Genomic DNA, 23,618 nt, shown 5'->3' on the forward strand with positions numbered 1-23,618 from the left:
TATATATATATATATATATATATATATATATATATATATATATGCTTTAGGTTCTTACCAACATGGTACTAACCATTAATATATATGCAGACAAAAAAGTAAAATAAAAATAAAGGAGTCGGATGTCAGTTACTATGACGCAATATATGCCAAACCTGGCAACCCTGTTAACGGGAGAAAGTTAGTCGCCTTAAATTCGTTCAGATTATAGTTTTTCCCTAAAATTACAAAAAAAAGGATATCCCACTGTGTGGTCAATATCACAATATTGGACATATTTTATAAAACTATTACTAAAACTAAAACTATTGCGTATTTCGGAAGCCGCGTTTGTACTGTGGTGTTTGGCGCCCCCTGGTGTCCAGGGCGCGGTACTGCAGCTCCGCTCACGAGTCTCCGGGCGCCAACCTTAGCAGAACCAGTGTAGCTGCAGCCGCCACAGGGATCCTGACATGTTCGTGGCTCGCAGTATCGCAGCGGATCACAAAGATCTCATCCACGATGTGTCGTACGACTTCCACGGCCGCAGGATGGCGACCTGCTCCAGCGACCAGAGCGTGAAGGTGAGCTCCAGTCTGGCTGGGTGTAGCGTGTTAGCATGTTAGCATCACATGTTAAACCTGATTTATGGTTCCGCGTTAAATCGACGGCGTAGGGTACGACGCGCACCGTATGCTGCGCGTCGCCGCGTACCGTACGCCGTAGGCTCTGCGTGGAACCATAAATCAGCTTTTATCCCCTGAACGCTCACTGTCCTGAACTCAACTCACTCTTCTTTTTCTTTTTTTTTTTCCAGAAATATGTTTATTGTCGTTTTTTAGTTTTCCAAACATACATTTACGCATACATTACATAGACACACATACACTTAGCTTGCACCATTTTCAATTGAAATATAAATAATTATTATTTATATTATTTATTTTATTTATATTTATATGTATATATATATATATATATATATATGAATTATATATTATATTAACCAATCAGAGAGGAACAATAAAATAAACAAAAATAAAAAGATGATATTTTTATGTTATTTTCAGATAAATCTATCTATCTATCATAATGTTCATATATGGTTCCCAGAGTTCAACAAAGTCCTTTTGTTTTCCTTTAGCAATCTACGTTAGTCTTTCCAGTCCAATCCAGCCAGAAAGCTCCCTCATCCACATTCATCCATATAATACTATATGACGATTAATTATATATATATATATATATATATATATATATATATATATATATATATATATATATATATATATATTATATATTAATTATAACATCCTTCCAGAAGTTTTGGATCTTCACACATTCCCATAATAAGCAGTGAACTCAACACACATTTCTAACGAGCATGTCTTTTTTTCTCAGGTGTGGGACAAAAGTGAAAGCGGAGAATGGCACTGCACGGCCAGCTGGAAGGTAAAGCATCATTTCTGTCTCCATATGAATAGTAGCTGGGAGCTTTAGTGCAACACCAATTCCAGTAAGCTGGGACACTGAAATGTCAATAAAAACAGAAGGCAATGATTTGCTAATCTTATAAAGACGGATTTGTTTCCCAATATACATTTACATATTGGATGTCAAAACTGAGAAATGTTGTCGTTTCATGGAAAATATGATCTCATTCTGAACTTGATGGCTGAAATACAGGTTAAAGAAGTTGGCACAGGGTGATGTTTACCATTGTGTGGTATCCCTTCTTCTTTTGATTTGATTTGAAGATTTTATTTCAAACATGCGTGTTAAAAAATAGTACAAAAAAGTTAAAAGCAGAATACAAACGGAGTTGGATTGAAGTAAATACTTATCCAGTCCTACCCCTGAATCTTACATACATTCTTACATGTAACAAGAGTTTCAATAAGCTTACTTATAAACACACACATACCTACTTTAATAACTGTTCTATACAGTGATATAATACTCTATAATATTATATACTATAATTATATGTATATATAAATATACCGGTAGTCAAAATCAAAGCAAAGAAAACAAAACAAACCCCCAGCATTTAGTTGTGCTACTATGTATGTATGTAATAATAGAAGTAATTATAATGCATAGTATTACATTATCATTACTATTATGATTTCATTGAAGAGATGTCGTCTGGATGGGAGCTCGGAAACTTGTACATGTCAGCACTGATGGGACCTTTCCAGATGTGTAAGCTGCCCATAATATCAGAGATGCTGGCTTTTGAAAAGAGCTGATAACAAGCCTGATGGTTCCTCTCCTCTGTAGTCTGCAGAACACAGCGTCCTATACTTTCCCACTTTCCTTATTCTGACCACAGAACAATTTCCCAGAGTGCTTCAGACCATTTTAAATCAGTTTTGTTCCAGAGAAGACAGAGGTGTTTCTGGATTGTGTTCACATATGACTACTTCTTTAATGACAGGGCTGTAAGCTGCATGGCCAAATCACAGAGAGTGATTTCTGGGAGTGTTCCTGAGTCCATGCAGTGATTTTCAGTAGAGAACCACGCCTGTTTTTGATGAGGGCCAAAAGCGCCCGAACATTTAGTTTTAACCTTCAGCCTTGTCCCTTGCACGTAGACATTCCTCCTGGTTCTCAGATTTTTTTGATAATATACAATGTAGATGGTGGGATCTTCAAAGTGTTTGCAATTTTATATGGAAGAACACTTTTCTGAACGTGTTACACAAATCTTTGATAGAGTATGGTTGGTGAAAAAATGCATTAAAGTACATTGTAAAAAAAGTGAAAAAGAAGTGGATAAAACAAAATAAAGAAAAATAAAATCAATCCCTTTCCCATACAAGTATTAATATGGGAAAGGGACTGATTTTCTTTTTCTTTATTTTGTTTTATCCTTTTGCGTCATCTAAACACGCCGTTATTACAGGTAATTGTTCGTTTTTTACCAGACTTATTCCACCGAACACCGAGGATGATTTTTTTGCTATTTTCGGCCAAACAATTTCGGTTACCGAACATTCGGTGCATCACTAGTCCACATATACTTGAGAGACTTTGTCCCTCTGAAATGCTCCTTTTATTCCCAATCATGTTGTTGACCTGCCATCAAATTCAAAATGAGGTAATATCTTACATGACATGGCAAATGTCTCAGTTTCAACATCTAATATGTTGTTCATGTCCTATTGGGAATAAAATGTGGGTTTATGAGGTTTGCAATTCATTGCATTTTTTTTTAATTTACTTTTTACACGGCGTCCTAACTTTTTGGAGCTGAAGTTGTCATTTTTCTTTTCCATTATAAGATATCATTAATTTCTCCGCCTGGATTTCATTGATTATTTTTGTATGTGGGCTTGAAAAATATAGTCGCTGGTGATGAAATAAAATGTCGATTTCTTCTGTTTTCTGCGCAGACGCACAGTGGGTCAGTGTGGCGAGTCACCTGGGCTCATCCGGAGTTCGGGCAGGTTCTAGCCTCCTGCTCCTTCGACAGAACCGCTGCCGTGTGGGAGGAGATTGTAGGCGAGTCCAACGACAAGCAGAGAGGCTTGAGTCACTGGGTTAGTACGACCGTCACATCCTTCTAAAAGCAAATTGGCCTGCTTGTTTGCTGTTCCATCTGACTCAAAGGTGTGGTGTTGCTGTGTTTTAGATAAAGAGAACCACGCTGGTGGACAGCAGGACGTCGGTGACGGATGTGAAGTTTGCTCCCAAACACATGGGTCTGATGCTGACGACCTGCTCTGCGGACGGAGTGGTTAGGATCTACGAGGCTCCTGATGTCATGAATCTCAGCCAGTGGTCCCTGCAGCACGAAATCTCATGCAAGCTCAGCTGCAGCTGCATATCCTGGAACCCCTCCAGGTAACACCACCGTTTTACTCCACTTATTTTGCAATCTAAAGCTCTTGATGTTAAAATGGCATAATTCATAACTGGTATGAAGCAGGAATTCACCACATTTACAACCTTTGGGATAGGGGAAGATTCAAAACATTTGAAGCATTACAGGAAACATACAAACTACAAACAAAAGAGTTTTACAAATACCTACAAGTCAGACATTATGTATATTAGGGATGTTAATAATTAATCGATTTTCGATTAATTGCCGTTATGAAATTACCCGATTAAAATTAACGATTACAATTAATCTATTTATTTATTTATTTATTTTTTTCGTTTAATTTCACCAGCTGGTATTACGCCCGGACCACATTTAATGCGACACAACGCGCTGCCACCGCCGCGCGCACAGAAGAAAGAGACGGCGGATATGTTTGGTTTTAGTAACATGCTCAGGCAATGAGTCTGCCATGGCCCAGACGGGAGACACATGTAGCTCAGTGCTTAACTTTTATTTTTAATCCACTCTATATTCTTCTGGTTGTTCTCCGATATGTCCCCCTAAAGCCTGAATTATGGTTCCGCCTTAAATCGACGCAGAGCCGCCGCCGTAGCCTACGGCGTAAGCTCTGCATCGTTGTAACGCGGAACCATAAATCAGCCTTCACCCGGTACATACATAGGTTTCTCTAAACATCTGTCCCCGCTACAGTTTTAACTAAAAGAAAATGTGCTCCAATACAGTAGGTCTCATCATTTTATTTTGAACACTGCCAAAACTCTAACTTAAAACGTAACTAGAACTTAAAATTTGCTTGACACAAATGACACTATTATGGCTGCTGCTACTAGTAATAGCCTTGAAGTGCACTTTATATTATATTCCTTGTGGTACAAAAATGTCTTTTTGTTACTTTTGTATCAAATAAATATTTGATTAAGGAATACATTAAAATGTCCTTTGTATTTTATATAAGCAAAAAAAATTATGTTTGTATCTCAGACGGGGGAAAAACGCCGCTTATCAACTAATCGATGATCGATCGATAAGGTTATCAACTATCAATTAATGAAATAATCGATAATTTGCATCCCTAATATATATACAAAAATGCTCTGTCTTCCAGATGACTTTCATTCACTGGAAAAGACACTCTTAGATAGTCTTAAACAAGGTCACTTTGTCTCAAAATTCTCTTCCAAGCTGCAACACTTGACTACAGGCAGACTGTCATTCTTACAGAAATCATGGGAGACTCAGTTGAAAACAACAATAGTCAGTGATACATGGGAGGAAATTTTACTTTTACCTTCGAAAATATCCATATGCAGCAAACTTCTTTTTTGATTAAATAATAAAGACACAAATGTCCTACCCATAATATGGCCCAAACACAAAAAAATACTTCAATCAAAAAAGTTGCTTCAAACAAAAAAAACTTCACTCCTATCATTTCCAATCAGAAAGAAAAACAGTGTTCAAATGCATTTTTTGAGTATCAAATATTTTTTTGCATTCAAACCCTTTTTTTCTTTGATTGAAATACATTTTTTTTTTTTGAAGTGAAATTTTTTTTAATTGAAAATATATTTTTTGATTGAAGCAATCTTTTTTTGATTGAATAATTAAGATCCAAATCTACCTCCATATAAACCTCAATTCGAAATTACTATTTCCATGTAAACTCAAAGGAAAATAGTTTCATTTGGAATTATTTAATTGGGAATAATTAATCATCAAAAACATCATGTAACCGTGGCTGATGCTAAAGAAGTTCTGCAGTTTGGACTGCTCGACTGGCACAGACTGCAAAGCAAAAACCATCAAAACTGTTATATAGAAATCCGGAGGAGCTGTACATATGTACAAATAACATGATCAACTCACATCTACCCTTTATGTATTGATTTAGATTCCCCTCAAGGTGTGATAATAAGATATTGGACTAACACCGTCACTGCCGTCGTGAGGCAAGCGGCACCGATGACTTTACAAGGAACCACATCTGCTGTTGGGCTGCGCTAAGCCACCAAAGAAACGCACCACATTAAGCTAAATATTCCAGAAATCTGTGGATTAATGGCAGACCATTGGTTCAAATCCCTGTTTTAATATGAGTGCAGTTGCCAATCCAGTTTTATATTGTGGGAGATTAGTAAAGCAGTCCGATTCAAAGTGTCTCAGAAAGATAAGGGTGAGCTGTGCAGCCAGGACAGGGATTCTGCCCTGGAACTCTGTTGGTTGTTATAATGTCCTGATGGGATGTAGAAGTTCTCAGTTCCTGCCATTCGTCCCGGCTGGGGCAGCAAGCAGACTCAGGACAGACTGAATACTTTAATAAGACGTTTTTGGGTTTTTTTTGTGATCAAATGTTTTTATTTATATTTCTTTTTTCTTTTATTATAAACGGTGGCATCCACAATGATGTCAAACAAACATTATACACATATTTTCACCCCCTTGCAAACCCACCCCTCGGACCTAAGCATTCGATGAAAACAATTAATAATTAATAATAAAGAAAACAGAAAAAAAAGATAATACAACAATAAAAAACAAACGAACAAAAAAAAGGACAAAATAAAACAAAGGCAAAACATAATAATAGCAAGGATAGCTGCAACAAGGTAGTCTATATCAATTTTAAAGCAGCACTATGTAACTTTTCCACCTTAAAGGGATTGTGACATGAAAAACACATTTTTCTTGATTTTTTTGTGTTTTGTTGGGTGTCTTGACATCAATTACACCCAAAAAACAACAAACTTTTAACATTCAGTGTATTGTGTGCTTTCTGGGATTTTCTGCACAATTATGCAAAAACGGCGCATCTGGTTTGGTGGCGGACCGTTACGTAACGGTCCGCTAAATCACCGCCCCCTCCACCCAGCTCCCTCTCTCCTCTCCAGCGCACCATAAAGGCTGATTTATGGTTCCGCGTTACGTTGGAGGAGGAGGTTTGGAGGAGGAGCGGGGCAATGATTGACAGGAAAGGGGGAAAGGACGCGTTTTTCACGGCGCAAAAAAACACCGTCATAAAAAGAGTGAAGTTTTTCTTGTTACAATCTTTTAGACACATTTGAGGGATGTTGGCCAAGACTTTTAATAGTGTTAAAAGCATTTTAAAAATGATGTCACAATACCTTTAATCTAATATTTCATCATCATCATTGTGATGGTACATCAACTTCCAACAGGTTTAATGAACCTCTGTCATGGTCTGAGGGGTCTGTATCACCTTCACTGGCACTATGTAACTTTGAGGAGCATGGTAGGAACCCTTCCACACTAAAAAACTACACATTTTTACGGCTTTGACTGCTTTACGGCATACGTCACTTCCCCCTCCTTCCCGATTCGTAGTCCAGACGAACACGGGGCGGGGCGTGGAGCGCAGAGCGCAGAGCTCAGCAGAAGCTGGTATCATGGCCGAAACAGCGAAAAAACCGAAGAAAATAACAGTTTTAACGGAGAAGGCGAAAAAAAGAAAGTGGAAGAGTGACAAGCTAAATGCCCGGACAAGAATAAACATTGGCCCGGCGTTCACTCGCTGGCGTGAGCTGAAAGACGAGGAGAGATGTACAATACAATTGAATAGAATTACAGCACTAGAGGCAAGAATGCAATATAAAGAAAATGTATAGAACATTTCTAGTATTTTTCCTGAGAACTGTAAAATTGTGCAGGGCTGATCTGCAAAATATAAGGAATGGGCATTCAGTTATTCACAGAACATTATCTGTCTGAAACAGGACAGGGGGGCGGGGGAGACTTCACTAATAAAACCAAGTTGAACTTAGTGATTTTCAACATCGTCATATTATATTGTTTAGCCAAAAATAGATACATTACCTCTTCACTATCCATCCTGCAAACGACTGCTGAAAACAGAAAAGTAGTTTTGAAAGTCTGTCCCGTCTTATTTCATTCACTATCAAAACAAATGCAGCGACGGGGACAGGAGTTTTCCGGCAGTACGCGCTGGTGCTCATGGGAAATGTAGTGTTCTTTCTGGTAAAGCACTACTGCTTTTGTCCAAAGGAGCCGCCAAACTCAACAAAAGCTGAAAATTACATTGTGCTGCTTTAATTTGATTTGCTGCCATTTACCAAAATAAAATATTTAGTTGTTTTGCATTATGGATTGGGGCTGTAGATATTAACAGATAGATAATATCAAGAAAAGTCAAATACCAATGGGAGATGTTAAGCGTGTGTGGTGGTTTCCATCTTACTGCAATTATCTTTTTTGCTGCTGTTCGGCCAGAGAGCAAGATTCATTTTTGACATAGTGAAGCTTTAATTGTGGATAAATTATTTAAACTAAGTGTTTGATGGTTTACTGGAATATTCTGTACTGTTATGGAGGATAATGCAGTTGCAACCTGTTGCCAGAAGTTTGCAACAGGTTCCCAGACCAGATGCATGAAGGTTCCTGGTTTATTCTGAGAGCATCATGTACATAAAGAGCTGACCAGGATCTTCATATGGTAAAGCTTGCAAGGTGTTAAATAGGTTCTGTGTACAAATTGATAATGAATAAGCTGATGATCTGGGTTTCTGGAAGATGATATTATATTAGTCCATACATCATTCCAGTTGAAATTTGGATCCCAGTCACGTATATCCTTATATAATAGGATGTTTTTATGGTCTGGTTGGAGCCCAGGACTCCAAACTTTCATTCTCAAGACGTCAAGAAGTGAATTCTCCATAATATGTCCCCTTTAAATTGATGCTGACAGCAAGATACATGTTTTATTTGCGGCACCCTTCTCACTTTTGGTTTGCATGTAACAAAATGAGGGCATGAGTGATCACAGGATGAGAGCTTTCCTGCGGTCACATGATCATATTCCAAGCAATCGAGAAAATCCCCCTTCTTGGAGTCCCGGTTGCTGGAACAACCAAATAGCATTTGTTAAAGGATGATAATCTGTTCTTATTTCAGCTCATGCACTGCAGCAGCTTCTCTACAGTTGCAGTGTGTTGTGTAGTAAAAATATGCGCACACATCTCTGGCTGCAGATGTGTAGCGTGCAGCTCTCTTCTCACTTTGATAATGTGGCCATAAATTTACTCCAAATCTTTCTCTAGTCCGGGACTTTTACCTGTCAGCGAATCTTCAACATAAATCATTAAAAATCATTACCGAGCAGTAAAGTCAGCTTGACCTTGCTGCCTCTATTCTGCAGAATTAGTTCAGCTCAGTTCTGTTTATTTATATAACACCATTTCACAGTAGACGCAATCTAAAGACACATTTACACATCTATCTGTCATTGCAAGATGTTTCTCAGCTCAGTTAATGCTTGATGCTCCAGTGTTACAATGCACCGCTCGACTGAACCACACATTATAATGTACGATGCTGATGTGATAGAACGATTAGTTCAGTGTAAATTTACAGATGAGATGATGTGATGGATTTAAACAAAGATTATAATTTTTTTATAATTATTCATTTTTTTAATTGTTTTTTGCACACTGTGTCGTCAATAAGCCTCTGAGTTAAAATAAACCCAGACTGATTTAGTTATATGAATTACTGGTTTAACATTGGCTATCCTTATGTGACTCAAGAAACAGTTTTATAATTATTAATCAAATCTTTCCACCTGTGGTGCATTTTTTTAAAGTTGGTCCAGAGGTTTGTGTATCAGTGGTAGTGGAGAAGCTCCAGCTCCTGTCATTGGCGCTGTAAGGACACGCTGACGAGAGCTGGGGATGTCGACCGATAACAGCGTCACACTGGCCAGTGGAAGACTCTAGGGACTGATTATCAATCTGGGATACAAGCTTGTTTGAATTCAATTCTGATGTTTTTTAGGCCTGTGTTGAAAGAATCGATTTTCCGATTCTAAATCGATTCTCATATTAATTCCTAAAAATCGATTCGTATGTCTATTCTAGATCGTATTTTTTTGTTTATGCCCAAAAAAGGAATGTTTTGTTGGACACGAGAATAACTGGTGCCATGTATTTGCCTTTAAATATGTTTAAAGGTATGAAAACATTAAAGTTTTTCAGTTATAATTGCATAAATTGTCTATATTTCATTACTTTATATACTGTCTTGGGGTTACATTTGCAAAAATACTAAAAACCAAATTCTCAAAAATTAAAAACCGAAAAAGACAGAAAATGGGAAAAAATAAAAACGGAATGTGGGAAAAACTAAAACAGATTTCATCTGTCTCCGTTTGCTGCCCTGGATCTGTTTGATAATTCTGACCCACGATGTTTCTGAAAGCAGTTCTATCAGCATTCTGGGAGCTGATTGGTCCTTACAGCATCATTAGCTGCAATACTTGCTGTTGAATCTCAATACTAGTATTAATATGTTGCAGAACTACAGTCATATTCATGCAACAGCTCAAAAAAAGTTTTAATAACACTAACCCAAATCAATATCAGAATCAAATCAAATCATATCTTGATAATCGATTCTGAATCTTAAGAATCGGAATCAAATATTATTATTATTATTATTATTATTATTATTATCATTATCATATGGTATTTTTATAGCCCTGTCGCCTCTGCGGGGGATTCATATTTTCTGTTTAGATATGAGAGCATTGTCTTACGGAAGAGTATTAGGGCCAGGCAGGAGAAACATAAAAATCATATTTTAGAGGAGGAAGATTTTTTTTTACATTATGCACTTTGAGAAAAAAGTTGAAATGATGAGAAATTTCAACTTTATTCTTGAAACTGTATTTCAACATTGATCTCGACATTTCGACTTTTTTCTCGAAATTGTATTTCGACTATTTTCTCTGCATTTTGACTTTTTTCACAATAAAAAAAAATCTTCCCCTATCAAATATTTTTCTCCAACGTATTGTCTGCAGTTGACGTCTAAGGAGAATTTCAGGTAATATAGCAAAAAAAATCTAACCGGTTCAGAAGGAGATGTACCAGGCTTTAAAACATGGATCCTGCCAGAGGTAGAAACATTATTCCACTGTTCTGCAGCTTGTCCAATAATCCCGGATTGTTGTTGTTCCTCAGCTCGCGGGCCCACCCTCCCATGTTTGCTGTGGGGAGCGACGACAACAACGCCACATGTGGGGGGAAGGTTCAGGTCTACGAGTACAATGAAAACACGCGGTAAGTATCTGCTCCCAAATATACGGCAGAAATGTGCTCCAGTATTACTGAAAATGCAGTTTTAAGATTCCTGTTTCCTATAATTTCCTGATTTTTCTCAGGAAATATGCCAAAGCAGAGACTCTGATGACGGTCACTGATGCGGTGCACGACATCGCCTTCGCTCCAAACCTGGGGAGATCTTTCCACGTGCTCGCCATCGCAACTAAAGACGTCAGAATATTTAAGCTCGCTCCTATGAGGTGACGTCTTCAGTTTTTTTGGGCATGGAGGGAACGAAGCCCGAATGAAAGCCTGATGAAATAACAAAGATAATGTGCAACAAATTAAAAGAATTATAAATATAAACGTAAAAGAGAACATTACGGAAGAGTATTAGGGCCAAGCAGGAGAAAAAATATTTGAGAGGGGAAGATTTTTTTTTTATTGTGCACTTCGAGAAAAAAGTCGAAATGTCGAGATTAATGTTGAAATACAATTTCAAGAATAAAGTTGAAATTTCACCTTTTTTCTCAACATTTCAACTTTATGCATGAAATTTTGACTTTTTTCTCAAGATTTCGACTTTTTTCTCAAAATTGTACTTCAACATTAATCTCGACATTTCAACTTTTTTCTCAAAGTGCATAATGTAAAAAAAATCTTCCTCCTTTAAAATATTATTTTTATTTTTCTCCTGCCTGGCCCTAATACTCTTCTGTAGAACATGGATACAAGGTCTGGATTACATTGAAGATCAAGAACTTGAAGGTTAAGACAGAATAAGATGTTTTTTTAATAACTTTCTGAAGGACTTCCTGTTCCGGCGGTATGTCAGACAAGTGGAACAAATATCAATGCAAATATATAGATCTTGCTATGTTGGCAGCCAGGAAATGTATAACCTTAAATTGGAAACAATCTAAACCCCCAGTATTAGCCCATTGGTGGAACGAACTCTCAAGCTACCTTACACTTGACAATATTTACTACAAGAGTAAAGGCAAATCCTCAGACTTTTTAAAAATATGGCAATCTCATACAGAATTTGATTTTAAGAAATCTGTAGGTAATTGTAAGGCATAGTGACAATGATAAGACCTGAGTGTAATGGTTTGTATTGTTTTGTTGTCGTGTTTGTTTTAAGTGGGGTTTTCCCACCGTTTATATCTGTTTTGTTTTGTTAGGTTTTTTTTTTTTTTTTTTTTGTTTTCGTTGTGTTTTGAGGGTATATATTTGGATATCATTTTTGTTCTTTAACGGACCAGCCCCAACTTAGGATAAGAAAGTAATGACATTAAGTGTTTCCTACCTTTTTTTTTTTTTTTTGATAAGTCCCCTTCATTAAGAAGTAGGTAGAATATTATTTAACTATTTAATTGTTATTTCAGAGTCATTGATAGAACAGATAGGGTAGTACTATCTGGTATTCTCAATTAGTGCATTGAGTAGAATTTTTGGTTGGTATATTTGGCATGATTATAGCACTATGAAATATGTTTGGTATGTATGGACTTTGACTTTTTTTATTTATTTTTTTTTATTTTTGGAAATTGAGTTGTGGGGGTTTGTGTTCTATGTATCTAAGGTATACCCCTCTTTTTGTGGCTGAAAATATAAAAATACAATAAAAAAAAAAAAACTTTCTGAATGAGGTAAAAGATAATGTTGACTTCAGCGACACATTCAAGTCATTCCAGAGTTTTGGATCTACAGTGTAAATGTAATATTAAATTTATGACCAGATGTTCAACAGAAGGGTAAATGAAGACTGTGTCTAGTTGGATATGAATTAAAAGCAGATGAAAAAGTAAAAAACTGCTGGAAAGTGACAGGAAGATCTTGTTTTCTATTGATAAAATTATGCACAAACAAGCATGAGTGAAAAACATTAAGTTTATGAAGGATAATAGTGAATATTTCATAAAAAGAGGTGCAGATAGTTCTTGTCTACCAGACTGAGAGATTGTTCTTAAGAATCTTTTTGGATTATCAGTAATTTGTTAAGATAAGTTGCAGACCAGACAATATTGCAGTAATTCATATATGGAAATAGCAAACTATAATACAGAGTCAAGTGAGCAGAGGGACCTACCGCCTTCAAATGATTTGAATGCTATAAAACTGTTGCTACCGCCTTGTATTTTTTATTTTGACTTATTTCTTTCCCCCACAGGAAGGAGAGCACCACTTCAGGACCCACTAAGTTTGAGGTGCAGATTGTGGCCCAGTTTGACAACCATAACTCTCAGGTGTGGCGTGTGAGCTGGAACATCACCAGCACCCTGCTGGCCTCCTCCGGGGACGACGGCTGCGTGCGGCTCTGGAAAGGTGGGAAAGTGTTGAAGAGCTGCTGTCTAGGGCTGGGGATCCATTCAAATGTCAAGAATCCATTCCGATTCTTAAGATTCAGAATCGATTATCAAGATGTGATTACCGTAGATCCGATTCCGATGTCGATTAGGGTTAGTGTTATTAAAACAGTTTTTTCAGCTGTTGCATGAATTATATGACTGTAGTTCTGCAACATATTACTACTAGTATTATATTGAGATTCAACCGCAAGTATTGCAGCTAATGATGCTGTAAGGACCAATCAGCTCCCAGAATGCTGATGGAACTGCTTTCAGAAACATCATGTGGGTCAGAATTACCAAACAGATCCAGGGCAGCAAACAGAGACGGATGAAATCGGTTTTAATTTTTTCCCACATTCCGTTTAAATTAATCTAGTATATTTTGGTGTTTAATTTTTGAGAATTTGTTTTTTATCATTTTATGCAAATGTAACCCCAAGACAGTATATACAGTAATGAAATATAGACAATGTATGCAATTATAGGGTTAGGGTATGTTTTCATACCTTTAAACATATTTAAAGGCAAAAACATGGCACCAGTTATTCTCGTGTCCAACAAAACATTCCTTTTTGGGCATAAACAAAAAAATACCAAAAGTTGTAATGATTAAAAATAAATAAATAAATAGATCTTTAGACATATGAATCGATTTTTAGGAATTAATATGAGAATCAATTTAGAATTGGAAAATCGATTTTTTCAACACAGGCCTACTGCCGTCACCTCATCCTTTGTCGTCCTGTCAGTCTAGTGACAGCTGTGCTGGGGGGGGGTTCTTTTGTGTTTCATCAGGATTTAGTAATAAGTTTGACAAAATCAAAGTAGGTTTTAACAACTAGATGAAATTTAGCAAGTTCTTTCTGTTGATAAGAGTGGGTTTGACTCATGAGCTGCCAAAGAATCAGAGGATTTTTGAATTGTCATTCTAGCCGAAGATGGGAACCAAAAGTAGTTTTAGAGGTCAATTTATTTGTCAGAATCCGTATAGTAGCTTTGGTGTCTGTGTGACTTTTGATTCCTAGATGCTTCAAGGGCAGACAAACCGGACGTAAAAGGATGCTGCTGCTGATTATAATTGCAGCAGGGTTCCAGCAGCTTGATTGCTTGGATTTTTTGAAGGGAAAAAAAAACATGTTGAGAATTAGGACATTATATCGCGTAAACTACAATCTATTAAATTAAATTCAGTTTTATTTACAGTATTCTTTTTTAATTTTACTTAAAATATTACATACATTCTCTTTGAATGGGGTGTTATATTAGTTGTAAAAAGGCACACCTTTATTGAAAAAAGGAAAAAGTTAGGATTTGTGGCTGCTGTTGATGGTGTCAGTCTGCAGGCCCTTCATCTCCCATATTATCATCTTACAGGGCTGCTCCATTATGGAGGGAAAAAGCCTTAATCACAATCATTTGATCATTGAAATCATGATCCAATTTTTTTTTTTTTCATCCGTCAAACCTAACATATAAATGTTGACATTTCCACCATAAACTTCTTTTTGAATAATGCACCTGGCCTAATTGGTTTGCTGATGTGCTTGACCTTTTTCTTTTTGAATTTCATTTATGAAACACACTTCACCAATCAAAATGTGGATTTCAAATCTTCTCTTCTTAGTGTATTCAATTGATTAGTCATGCACTACAATTTTGTAATGTCCTAGAATTCAAATTCTTTATTTGGGGACCTTTAGCAGATTTGAGATTAAAATGTGATTAATTAGATTAATTTTTTTAATCGCCTGACAGCACTAGAAATAACTGAACTCTGACTTTTGTTTGTTTTGTTTGCGAGCAGCGAACTACATGGACAACTGGAAGTGCACGGGCATCCTGAAGGGCGACGGCAGCCCGCTGACGGGCTCGTCGGGCCAGCCCACGGCCATGAGCACGGTGGTGGGCTCCTCCGTGCAGACCTCCCAGAATGCCCTGAACGGGATGGCAGCTGGAAGGTAGGTGGTGTGGTGCGTCTCACACCACTCCCCCGACCCACGCCGGGCCCGTCAGCACTGACCACTTCACATGGGAGTGCAGCTGCTCACTGACAAACCTGCCGGACTCACTCTGACCCAACGCTGTCCTCATGCAAAGAGCTTGGCTTCTGATTCCTGCGTATAGATCACCCGAGTTCAGCCTGTGCAGCTTGGTTTGTTACGGAGACTTCTTGATTTTTTGTACCCGATTGCATGTCATACGAGCGGTGAGACGTTTTGCATGATAGTGTAAGGGCTAACTGTCGTTTGAAATTGAAATTGAAATAAATCTGATATGTGGCTATTATTTTAATCATTGCTTCAGATGTTATTTCAGGAGATGCAGCAGAACCACTGTCTTGTTGGTAACCTCGCTTTGTAAATGCTGAGACGTTTAAGTTTCACTCAAAAAAAACAATTCAATCTCTGAGAGTCTCCATCTCGAGAGCTCTCCTCTCCTCACTTCCCTCTTCACATGAATGTCTTGAGCAAATATCGCCAAACTCTTTGCTGAGCAGAAAGAGCGCTTGAATGAACCGTATTAACCAACTGTAGACACTTGAATGTGAGGATGAATACAGCCATTCACATTTTTCAAAAAAAGATATTGTAACTTTGAAGAGAAAACGGATTCTGCTTTACACAGGCGATCTTTTTTCTATAAGCAATTAAACTTTTACGTTCCTGTTAAGTGCACAGTTGTTTTGTTATGACACTCTCATTTGACTTTACTACTCTACAACTTTGTCATATAAATTTGTAATTTTAATACTTATCAGTGCCTGTTCAAACTGCTTACATATGCTTAAGATAAAATATGGCATCATTTTATGTGAATCATAAATTAAAAGTGCCACGAATCAAATAGATTTTTGGCTTAAATTTGTTTTCTCAGAATTGATATGTGGCTGTATTTATGTTCAGTTTGATAACCTTAGACTTACCAAAGCCTCTGTATGTTAGTTTTGACTTAACTCTTAATTAACTTACAACCCAAGGAGTGTGAGATCTGTCTACTGTATGACATTGTGTTACATACTAAGTTTTGTTTCTTTAACACCAAGTTTGCTGATATTCCAGTCACCTGTTGCAGTAAATGAGTGTGAAGTGGGTATGTTGACGTTAATTTGTATTGCTTGTTGCATGCAGGATTGGCAAGAGAGCTCCGTTTGCTCCTCCCCTGCGGCAGCTGACCTCTCCAAAGATAAACCAGAGTCCTGCGTATTACTAATGTCTCTTGTGCATCAACAGCCATTCGCCCAACATATTTCAAAAGCAAGACTGTGTGCAGCGCGTGTCATAGATGAGTACTTGGTTGTACTGATAAGTGGCATGGAAACTACACGCATGCACCTCACAACTTTTCTTTTGTTTTGAATCCTTGGTGTTTTTGACAGACTGATTTTGGGTGATAGTGTTGCACATACACCTTTTGAAAAATAAAATTGATGTCATCACCCTGCCTTTTGTTACTCCCTTTTTAGTTTCTGCAGTTCATACTTTTAATTTCTCACTTCCTTTTACGTTTCCCTTGCATATTCCTTATATTGTTTTGTTTTTTTCCCCCGTCCATGTATTTGTCGTCTGTTTCCTTCCCCTTTTTCCTCCTTTTTCCTCCTTGTTGCCTCAGGTATTTCTTTCCACCTCTGGATCCTCCCAGAGAGGGTACAAGGTATGGTCACCTGCTGCCTCCGTCCTCCCTCATAGAGCACTGTGACGCTGAGCCCGTAGTTCAGCCTCAGCAGACGGGTTTACCCCGCAGAATCTCCTCTAGAGCCTTGCTGTCCTTACCTGAGGCTGAAGAGCAATGAAGTGCGTGAACGTTTTGGTTAAAAAGCGGGATATAGTTGGTGGGTGAGGGTGAACTACAATGTTGCCATTCACTTAAAGAAAGAATTGTGTTATTATATTTTGTTCCTTTTTTTTATGTGCTTCATTAGAAAAGAAATGTACTGGGGAAAACTTTGTGTGGGGAGAGGTGCTTCAATCATGTATATAATGACTAATAAACTTTTTCAAATTTAAATTGAGGTAATGTGCACTGAATATACCTTCTGTTTTTCAGGTCATGAGACGGTGTCAAATAGCACTTGGAAGTTATGATGAACTTATTTTTGAATATTTTCCTCTTCAAATAAGCAGAAGAGACGTATATGAGTAAACTGACAAGCTTGTGGAACAACTCAAATGAATGTGGCACATGATTCATAGCATTGCAGGTGTTATGCCAAAATAAACCCAAGCTATTTTGAAGTGTAATGTTGCCATCGTCCCTGATATTCTTGAAATTGTGCGAAGTGAGGTCTTTTTGGAGCTTTATGTTCCAAATGTGTATCTGAATAGAATGATTGGTGCATCTATGTGCAGTCCTTGTCCTTGGTAGGCAAGGCAAGTTTATTTGTACAGCACAATTCAACACAAGGTCATTCAAAGTGCTGTACATCAACATTAAAAGCGGCAAGACACAATTAAACAGTAAATAACAAATAAAATCAAATAATATGATAATAAAATAAGAAAAGACGTAAAATAAAAAGCACAAGTTGTTAAAAAGTAAGGGCAGTAAAGTACAGCAGGTACATCTCATTCTTACAATGGCAAGAATTACGTTTCTACACGGGCAAAACGTACAAAGACTGGGTCAAATACAGTATTACAAAAGTGATCTGTAACAATTCGTACAGTGAATTAAACCAATTTTACAATTCTATGCCACAATGCCTGTTTCCAGGTCTTATTTTACACAATTGACGGTAGGAACAAGTGTCCTGCTGAAGTGTCACAGACTAAGATGAAGTTCATCCCATTTTTTTCTTCTATTTTATTTAATTAATTCTTTAGTATTTAGAGATGCCACAGGGACATTTACTGGTCAAGTAGGGAATGTATCACGTGTTCTGCCAAGCAGCTGGTTTGCAGACAACTACAAGTTAAACTGTTGTAAGTGGTGCCGCACACAGCGATGCAACTTTAAAACAGCCACAGATGAGGGCCTTTATTAACTGAGTAGCTCATTAAATAAAAGTACGTTTATTTGTGTAATTTCTGTATCTATTATTGGAAACATGGGTGGAATGTAAAAATAAGCATTTCCATTTAACTGAGGTTAAAGGACGAACTCCTCGGTGGTGTATGAATGGGCTACTTTCCAAGCATCCCAAGGCGACAAATTGCAAGTAAGTACCATGAGTTTTGTCCAATCAGAATCGAGCTTGTCCTCCCTCTCCGCTCCTCCAGCCAATCAGCGCGAGAGAGAGCCGTTTAAGTCCCGCCCTAACGCGATGACGCGGAGGCGGGCTTCCTGTGGTTTCTGGGCGCCGCTTTTACACAGTTTGTTGTCAAAGTCTGCTTGAAATGCTCGACTTTAAGAAATGACGATAAATAAAAGTGTTCGCGGTATTACAGCTGGAACTTAAGGACTTGTCGTTGCTGTCTGAGGAAGTTTTGAAGGACAGAAGCTCGAGTTGGGGAAGAGGCAGTTGTCCATCGGCCGCTGGTGAGTTTCAGAACAACTAACATCTACAACAACTCCAGATTAACTTCAAAATTAACTGTTCAGCCACCAAATGTAACTTCATTTATCACCTACGTTTGTAAGTTGACGGGGTTCAACTCTGTGTTGACCAGAGGGCTTTATCTGGAAGGTGCAGAGAAGTTTGACTAATGTTGTTTTTAGCAAGTAGCCCGTTAGTAGCTGGTCCGGTTTGATTGACAGGTCAGTTTGATTGGCAGGTCAGTTTGATTGACAGGTCAGATACTGATATCTAAAAGTTACACTACAATCTAAACCTGTACTGTACCTGGAAACAGCTCAAAAAGGGATGTTTTCAGCACTGTTTGTCATAGTTTGATCATAGTATTAGAAAACTGGTACTTTTCTAAAAAGTCCCAAATCAGGTGGTTACATTGATTTGGTCTGGTTAACCTGGACATGTTAAATTACAAACTAATACCACCTTAACATCTGTTTATTAATGTTAACCTGGACATGTTAAATCACAAACTAATACCACCTTAACATCTGTTTATTAATGTTAGCCTGGACATGTTAAATCACAAACTAATCCAACCTTAACGCCTATTTATTCTTGTTAATGTGGACATGTTGAATCCCAAACTACTACCACTTTAACATGTATCTGTTGTTTATCAGATCCTACAGATGCTGGTCCCCTCCAGGCAGCCGTCCTGCTCCGCTGGTAAACATGGCGGATAGTTTTTACAGGTTGGAGGATGAGGCGTTTCCCAGCTTCCTGGGCCGGTCCCTGGACCGGTCCCTGGACAGCACCGGGGGCCGGGCCACGCTGGGGAACGTGACCCTGGGCTCCGGCCCGGGGCTGCCAGTAGCCGCCTCCACCGTGGCTAAAATTAGACCTGGCTGTGACAACAGGTGGGGGCATGTTTTCTCCCTGGATGGGACTTCTTGTAAAGAAATACTCCAATGCAGTGTTGTCTAAATTCATAAGAAAAGTTATTCTGAGATAAAGTTCTTTGTTTTGTATTTTTAGTAGATTTCAAAGTGCTTCTGAACTTGACACGGTTGATATAATAATGTGGCAAAAAGGCCTGCAAAATAAGGAACTGCATTTTTTGAGAAGTTGCTTTTTGTGGTTCCTGATTGTATCCCAAAAAAATAGTTTTATTAAATGTAAAACATGTTATCTACGGAAGCGTATTTACGGAATTGCGCATTGCATTCACTTGAGAAAAAAAAATCTGCTCTGTTTTTCTGAATTAACAAGATAATTATCTCAGAATTCCGAGAAAAATTTTAATAAAAAAAAAATCTGCTCTTTTTTTTCCCCCGAATTGACGAGATAATTATCTCAGAATTCCGAAAGAAGTTTTAAGGAAAAAAAAAAAAAAAAAAAAAAAAATCTGATCTGCGTGACTTGGACAACCGCAAAGTCCTGAGGTTTCTGCGCAAAGTCGACAAACTAATAACAATACCATCTATATAATTTAAAGACAAGAGTGTCTCCCAATGTTTCAAACCAAAAGCAAAATAAAACTAGATTAAACTGGACACGCGGAACATGTTTGCTTCCATGAAATCGAGCTCTCAAGTGAATGACAGCTTCTTTCAAGTTGTGAGGTATTTCGTTAATTCAGAAAAAACAGCCTTTTTTTTTTTTTTTTTTCATTAAAACTTTTAAATTTTGATTTCTTTTGATTTGTTGAGGTGTCAGCTGTTCAGAGTTGTCTAGTGTCTCAACAATGGCTGCTTTGTGACGGCGTGAGTGTGCTTGTTTCCAGAGATCACGCCGAGGCGTCGTATCTGGAAGGCAGAGAAGCGCCGCGGGCTCATTTACAGTCATCTGTTGAAGAGCAGCCCAAGTTCGCCCTCAGCTACAAAGATGAATTGTGAGTATATGCCAATATTTGTGACACGGTTGATTTCTTCCTCCATTGTTTCACCATGTCAAGTAAGCAGAGAAAAAATGCTTTCTCTTGGGTTTTAACGCTCTTGGAATAGTTTTGTTCGTTCTCGGCTTATCTCGGTGACTTGCTGTCAGCTTCCACAATGTAGCATGGGTCTGTTTGTCAAGATAAAAATCCAACGCATATTGTGTTGTTTTCAGGAGATCTTGGTTGCAGAGGGTCTTCAAGAACATTGAGTTATGTCACAGAGAGCACTATAAGCATGGCATGGAGAAACAAGTGTTAGCTCATTGATCATATCGTAACCTACGGAAAAGTATTAGGGCCAGGCAGGAGAAAAATAAAAATAATATTTTAGAGGAGGAAGATTTATTTTTTTTCATTATGCACTTCAAGAAAAAAGTCGAAATGTCGAGATTAATGTTGAAGTACAATTTCGTGAAAAAAGTTGAAATGTTGACTTGACTTTATTCTTTAAATTGTATTTCAACATTAAAGGAGCTTGAGGCCGGATTGTGGCAAGATTTATGAAAAAAATCCGTATACATTTTAAGTTTTCTAGTAATAATGTCAGATGAAGCGTTCCAAACCCAAAAGAATGAGCCCTCTAGTGTATCTCTCCTTTGCCTTGAACAGGCTGTGTGCTGCAAAATGTTCTGCAATTCGGTCCCAAATTTCCCGCGCTGGGCTGCGGATGTGACGTCACATGACGCTGCATGGGCGTTCTCCCCGTTCTCCCGTGCCGGCTTCGCTGTTGGCTGCAGTACCCCCAACGGCCGTCGTAGTGAAGGGTGGCGCTAGAGAGTCTAATTTCTTAAAAGGAGCCTCAAGCTCCTTTAATCTTGACATTTCGACTTTTTTCTCGACATTTCGCCTGTTTTCTCGAAGTGCACAATAAAAAAAAAAGAAACTTCCCCTCTCAAATATTTTTTCTCCTGCATGGCCGTAATACTCTTCCGTAATAACCAGCTATGAGGTGGCCAAGTTTGGAACCTCCTGTTGTTATCTGGTTTTTTTGTGGCACTAGTGGCCTTTTATTGACAGTGTGGAGACAGGAAAGATGGTTAAAAATATCTTATAATCAGGCATCAGATTCTTCCGCGGAATTCCGCGGATTTTGGTCTCAGCAAAAAATGTCCGCGGTTTCCGCGGAACGGGGGGAAAAAAAAAAAAAAAGTAGGGTTACGGCGTAGGTTCTGCGTCGATTTAACGCAGTACCATAAATCAGCCTTCACAGACAGACAGCCAGGACGCGGCAGCAGCAGAAATGAAGAGGAGCCGGCAGCTCCGTTTAAAACACATTTTTGCAGCGGGACAAAAAAGCAGCAGCACTGCTGTGTTGCAGGTAGGCTGTGCAGAGATGAGTATGGGCTTGCCACCCGCCCCTTGAAATACGGAATTGTTACCTAATTGGGAATTAAAAGTTGCGTTCCGTATTGAACCAATACGGAACCCTTTTTGCGCTCCGTTGCCTCGTTAAGCCTCAGTTATGGTTCTGCGTTAAATCGACGCAGAGCCTACGCCGTAAGGTACGCGGTGACCCGCAATGTACGGCGTAGGTTCTGCGTTGGTCTGACGCGGACCATAAATCAGCCTTTACCTCTCACTGCTGCTAACTGCACCGACACACGCGACTTTAAACAAAAACAAAGTAAAGTCAAGATGTCTCCCGAGGCTCCAAACACCCCCACCTCGTTCTAAAAGAGGAAACAGAGGTCTCCCAGAGGTGTGTAAGACAGCATGCTGCAGGAACCTCCACAAACGTAATATAACATCCCAGAGGAACCAGGCATCTGTTGCAGAGTTCCTCATACCTGAATCATCCCCTGAGCCTGATATGGTGTGATATGGGACATATATTATGCTCTTATTTATTGGTCATAATATACAGGTGAAGGTCAGAAAATTAGAATATATTGCTAAACTTAATTAGTTTCAGTAAATTCAACTAAAGGTGAAACAAATATATTATTTCCCACTACATGCAAAGTGAGATATTTCAAGCCTTTATTTGTTATAATTTTGATGATTATGGCCCACAGCTTATGAAAACCCCAAATAAAAAATCTCAAAAAATTTGAATATTTTATGAAATCAATAAAGAATTAAATAATCAAAATTATAAAAAATAAAGGCTTAAAATATCTTGCTTTGCTCAGTGGAGCTCATGAAGTGAGCTCCTCATCATTGAACTTTGAGCAGATCTGTTTGGAGTTCCACACCACAGTTCTGAAAGACAAGGAGCTGCTTGTCTTTTGTCGTTTTGTCATTTAATTTAGGTGTGAAAGGGGGATTCTGGCCATTTTAGAAGTTTAAGATATATCTTGATTTCAAGATTTATTCATGCATGAAGAATTAGCCATGATGATGAATGCGTGTTATTATGTTATCAAAATGCATCATTCTTTGCAAAAATTCAGATTTTTTTGTGTGTATTCTTGTATTGATAAAAGATGTGATTATGGAGCTTTGAGACCACCAGAATGCACCATTTTGAGTCTATTTTTCAAAATTTTCGTGGGGAGCATGCCCCCGGACCCCCCTAGAGGGTTTGTGCGTGTTGCGTCCTCACTCGTCGAGAATTTTCCTCTTTTTTTTACGACAAGCCATTCTGATGCCTGTATAATAGTTCATTGTGGCAGGGTGGAGGAGCTGCAGCCACTCAGGCTGATGGGACACAGGTGTGGCCCGTCAGCCCCTCCACTCTGCCAGCCTTGATAAGGGAGAGACTGAGAAGCTGTGGGCAGGAGCTGCTGGAGCTGTGCTTGTGGCCGTGTTTGGGAAGTGTTTGACGAATAAAGGGTTCTGCACAAAACTCTGTGTCCTCTCTATCCTGTCGGTCGGGCCCTGTAGCACTAGTCTTGCTACATTCATTTATTGTCACGCTTCGGAGTAGATCTTTGTTATTCAGTTTGATTATTTATTCTGCAAATGATAAATGTAAAACTGCCACACTAATATATGTTTTAACGCATGAAACCCATTTACACAATAC

The 23,618-nt window shown here is 38.3% G+C and overlaps 2 protein-coding genes across 3 annotated transcripts in view; both read left to right on the forward strand.

Moving 5' to 3' along the window:
* The first annotated feature begins 364 nt into the window (after nt 1–364).
* Nucleotides 365–17,359, forward strand: seh1l (SEH1-like (S. cerevisiae)). 2 transcript variants are annotated; one of them, XM_061715938.1, is made up of 9 exons: nt 365–563; nt 1,381–1,431; nt 3,378–3,524; nt 3,617–3,828; nt 10,828–10,926; nt 11,028–11,168; nt 13,082–13,236; nt 15,067–15,220; nt 16,872–17,359. In XM_061715938.1, the coding sequence occupies exons 1-9, from the start codon at nt 453–455 to the stop codon at nt 17,050–17,052; spliced, it is 1,251 nt and encodes a 416-aa protein (XP_061571922.1). In that variant the 5' UTR covers nt 365–452; the 3' UTR covers nt 17,053–17,359. The 2 variants fall into 2 exon arrangements, with proteins under 2 accessions (XP_061571922.1, XP_061571911.1); XM_061715927.1 differs by lacking the exon at nt 16,872–17,359 and adding an exon at nt 16,391–16,703 and having other exon boundaries at nt 367–563.
* A 1,182-nt stretch (nt 17,360–18,541) lies between these two features.
* cep192 (centrosomal protein 192) overlaps nt 18,542–23,618 on the forward strand; it is a 63,128-nt gene continuing 58,051 nt past the window's right edge. Inside the window, exons 1-3 of the mRNA XM_061715963.1 lie at nt 18,542–18,737; nt 19,395–19,631; nt 20,498–20,605. Of these exons, the coding sequence (XP_061571947.1) occupies nt 19,447–19,631; nt 20,498–20,605 (293 nt within the window). The 5' untranslated portion in view covers nt 18,542–18,737; nt 19,395–19,446. The remainder of the gene's footprint in view (nt 18,738–19,394; nt 19,632–20,497; nt 20,606–23,618) is intronic.

The sequence above is a fragment of the Cololabis saira genome, chromosome 3, assembly GCF_033807715.1.
Source record: "Cololabis saira isolate AMF1-May2022 chromosome 3, fColSai1.1, whole genome shotgun sequence".
In the NCBI taxonomy this organism is placed as follows: domain Eukaryota; kingdom Metazoa; phylum Chordata; class Actinopteri; order Beloniformes; family Belonidae; genus Cololabis; species Cololabis saira.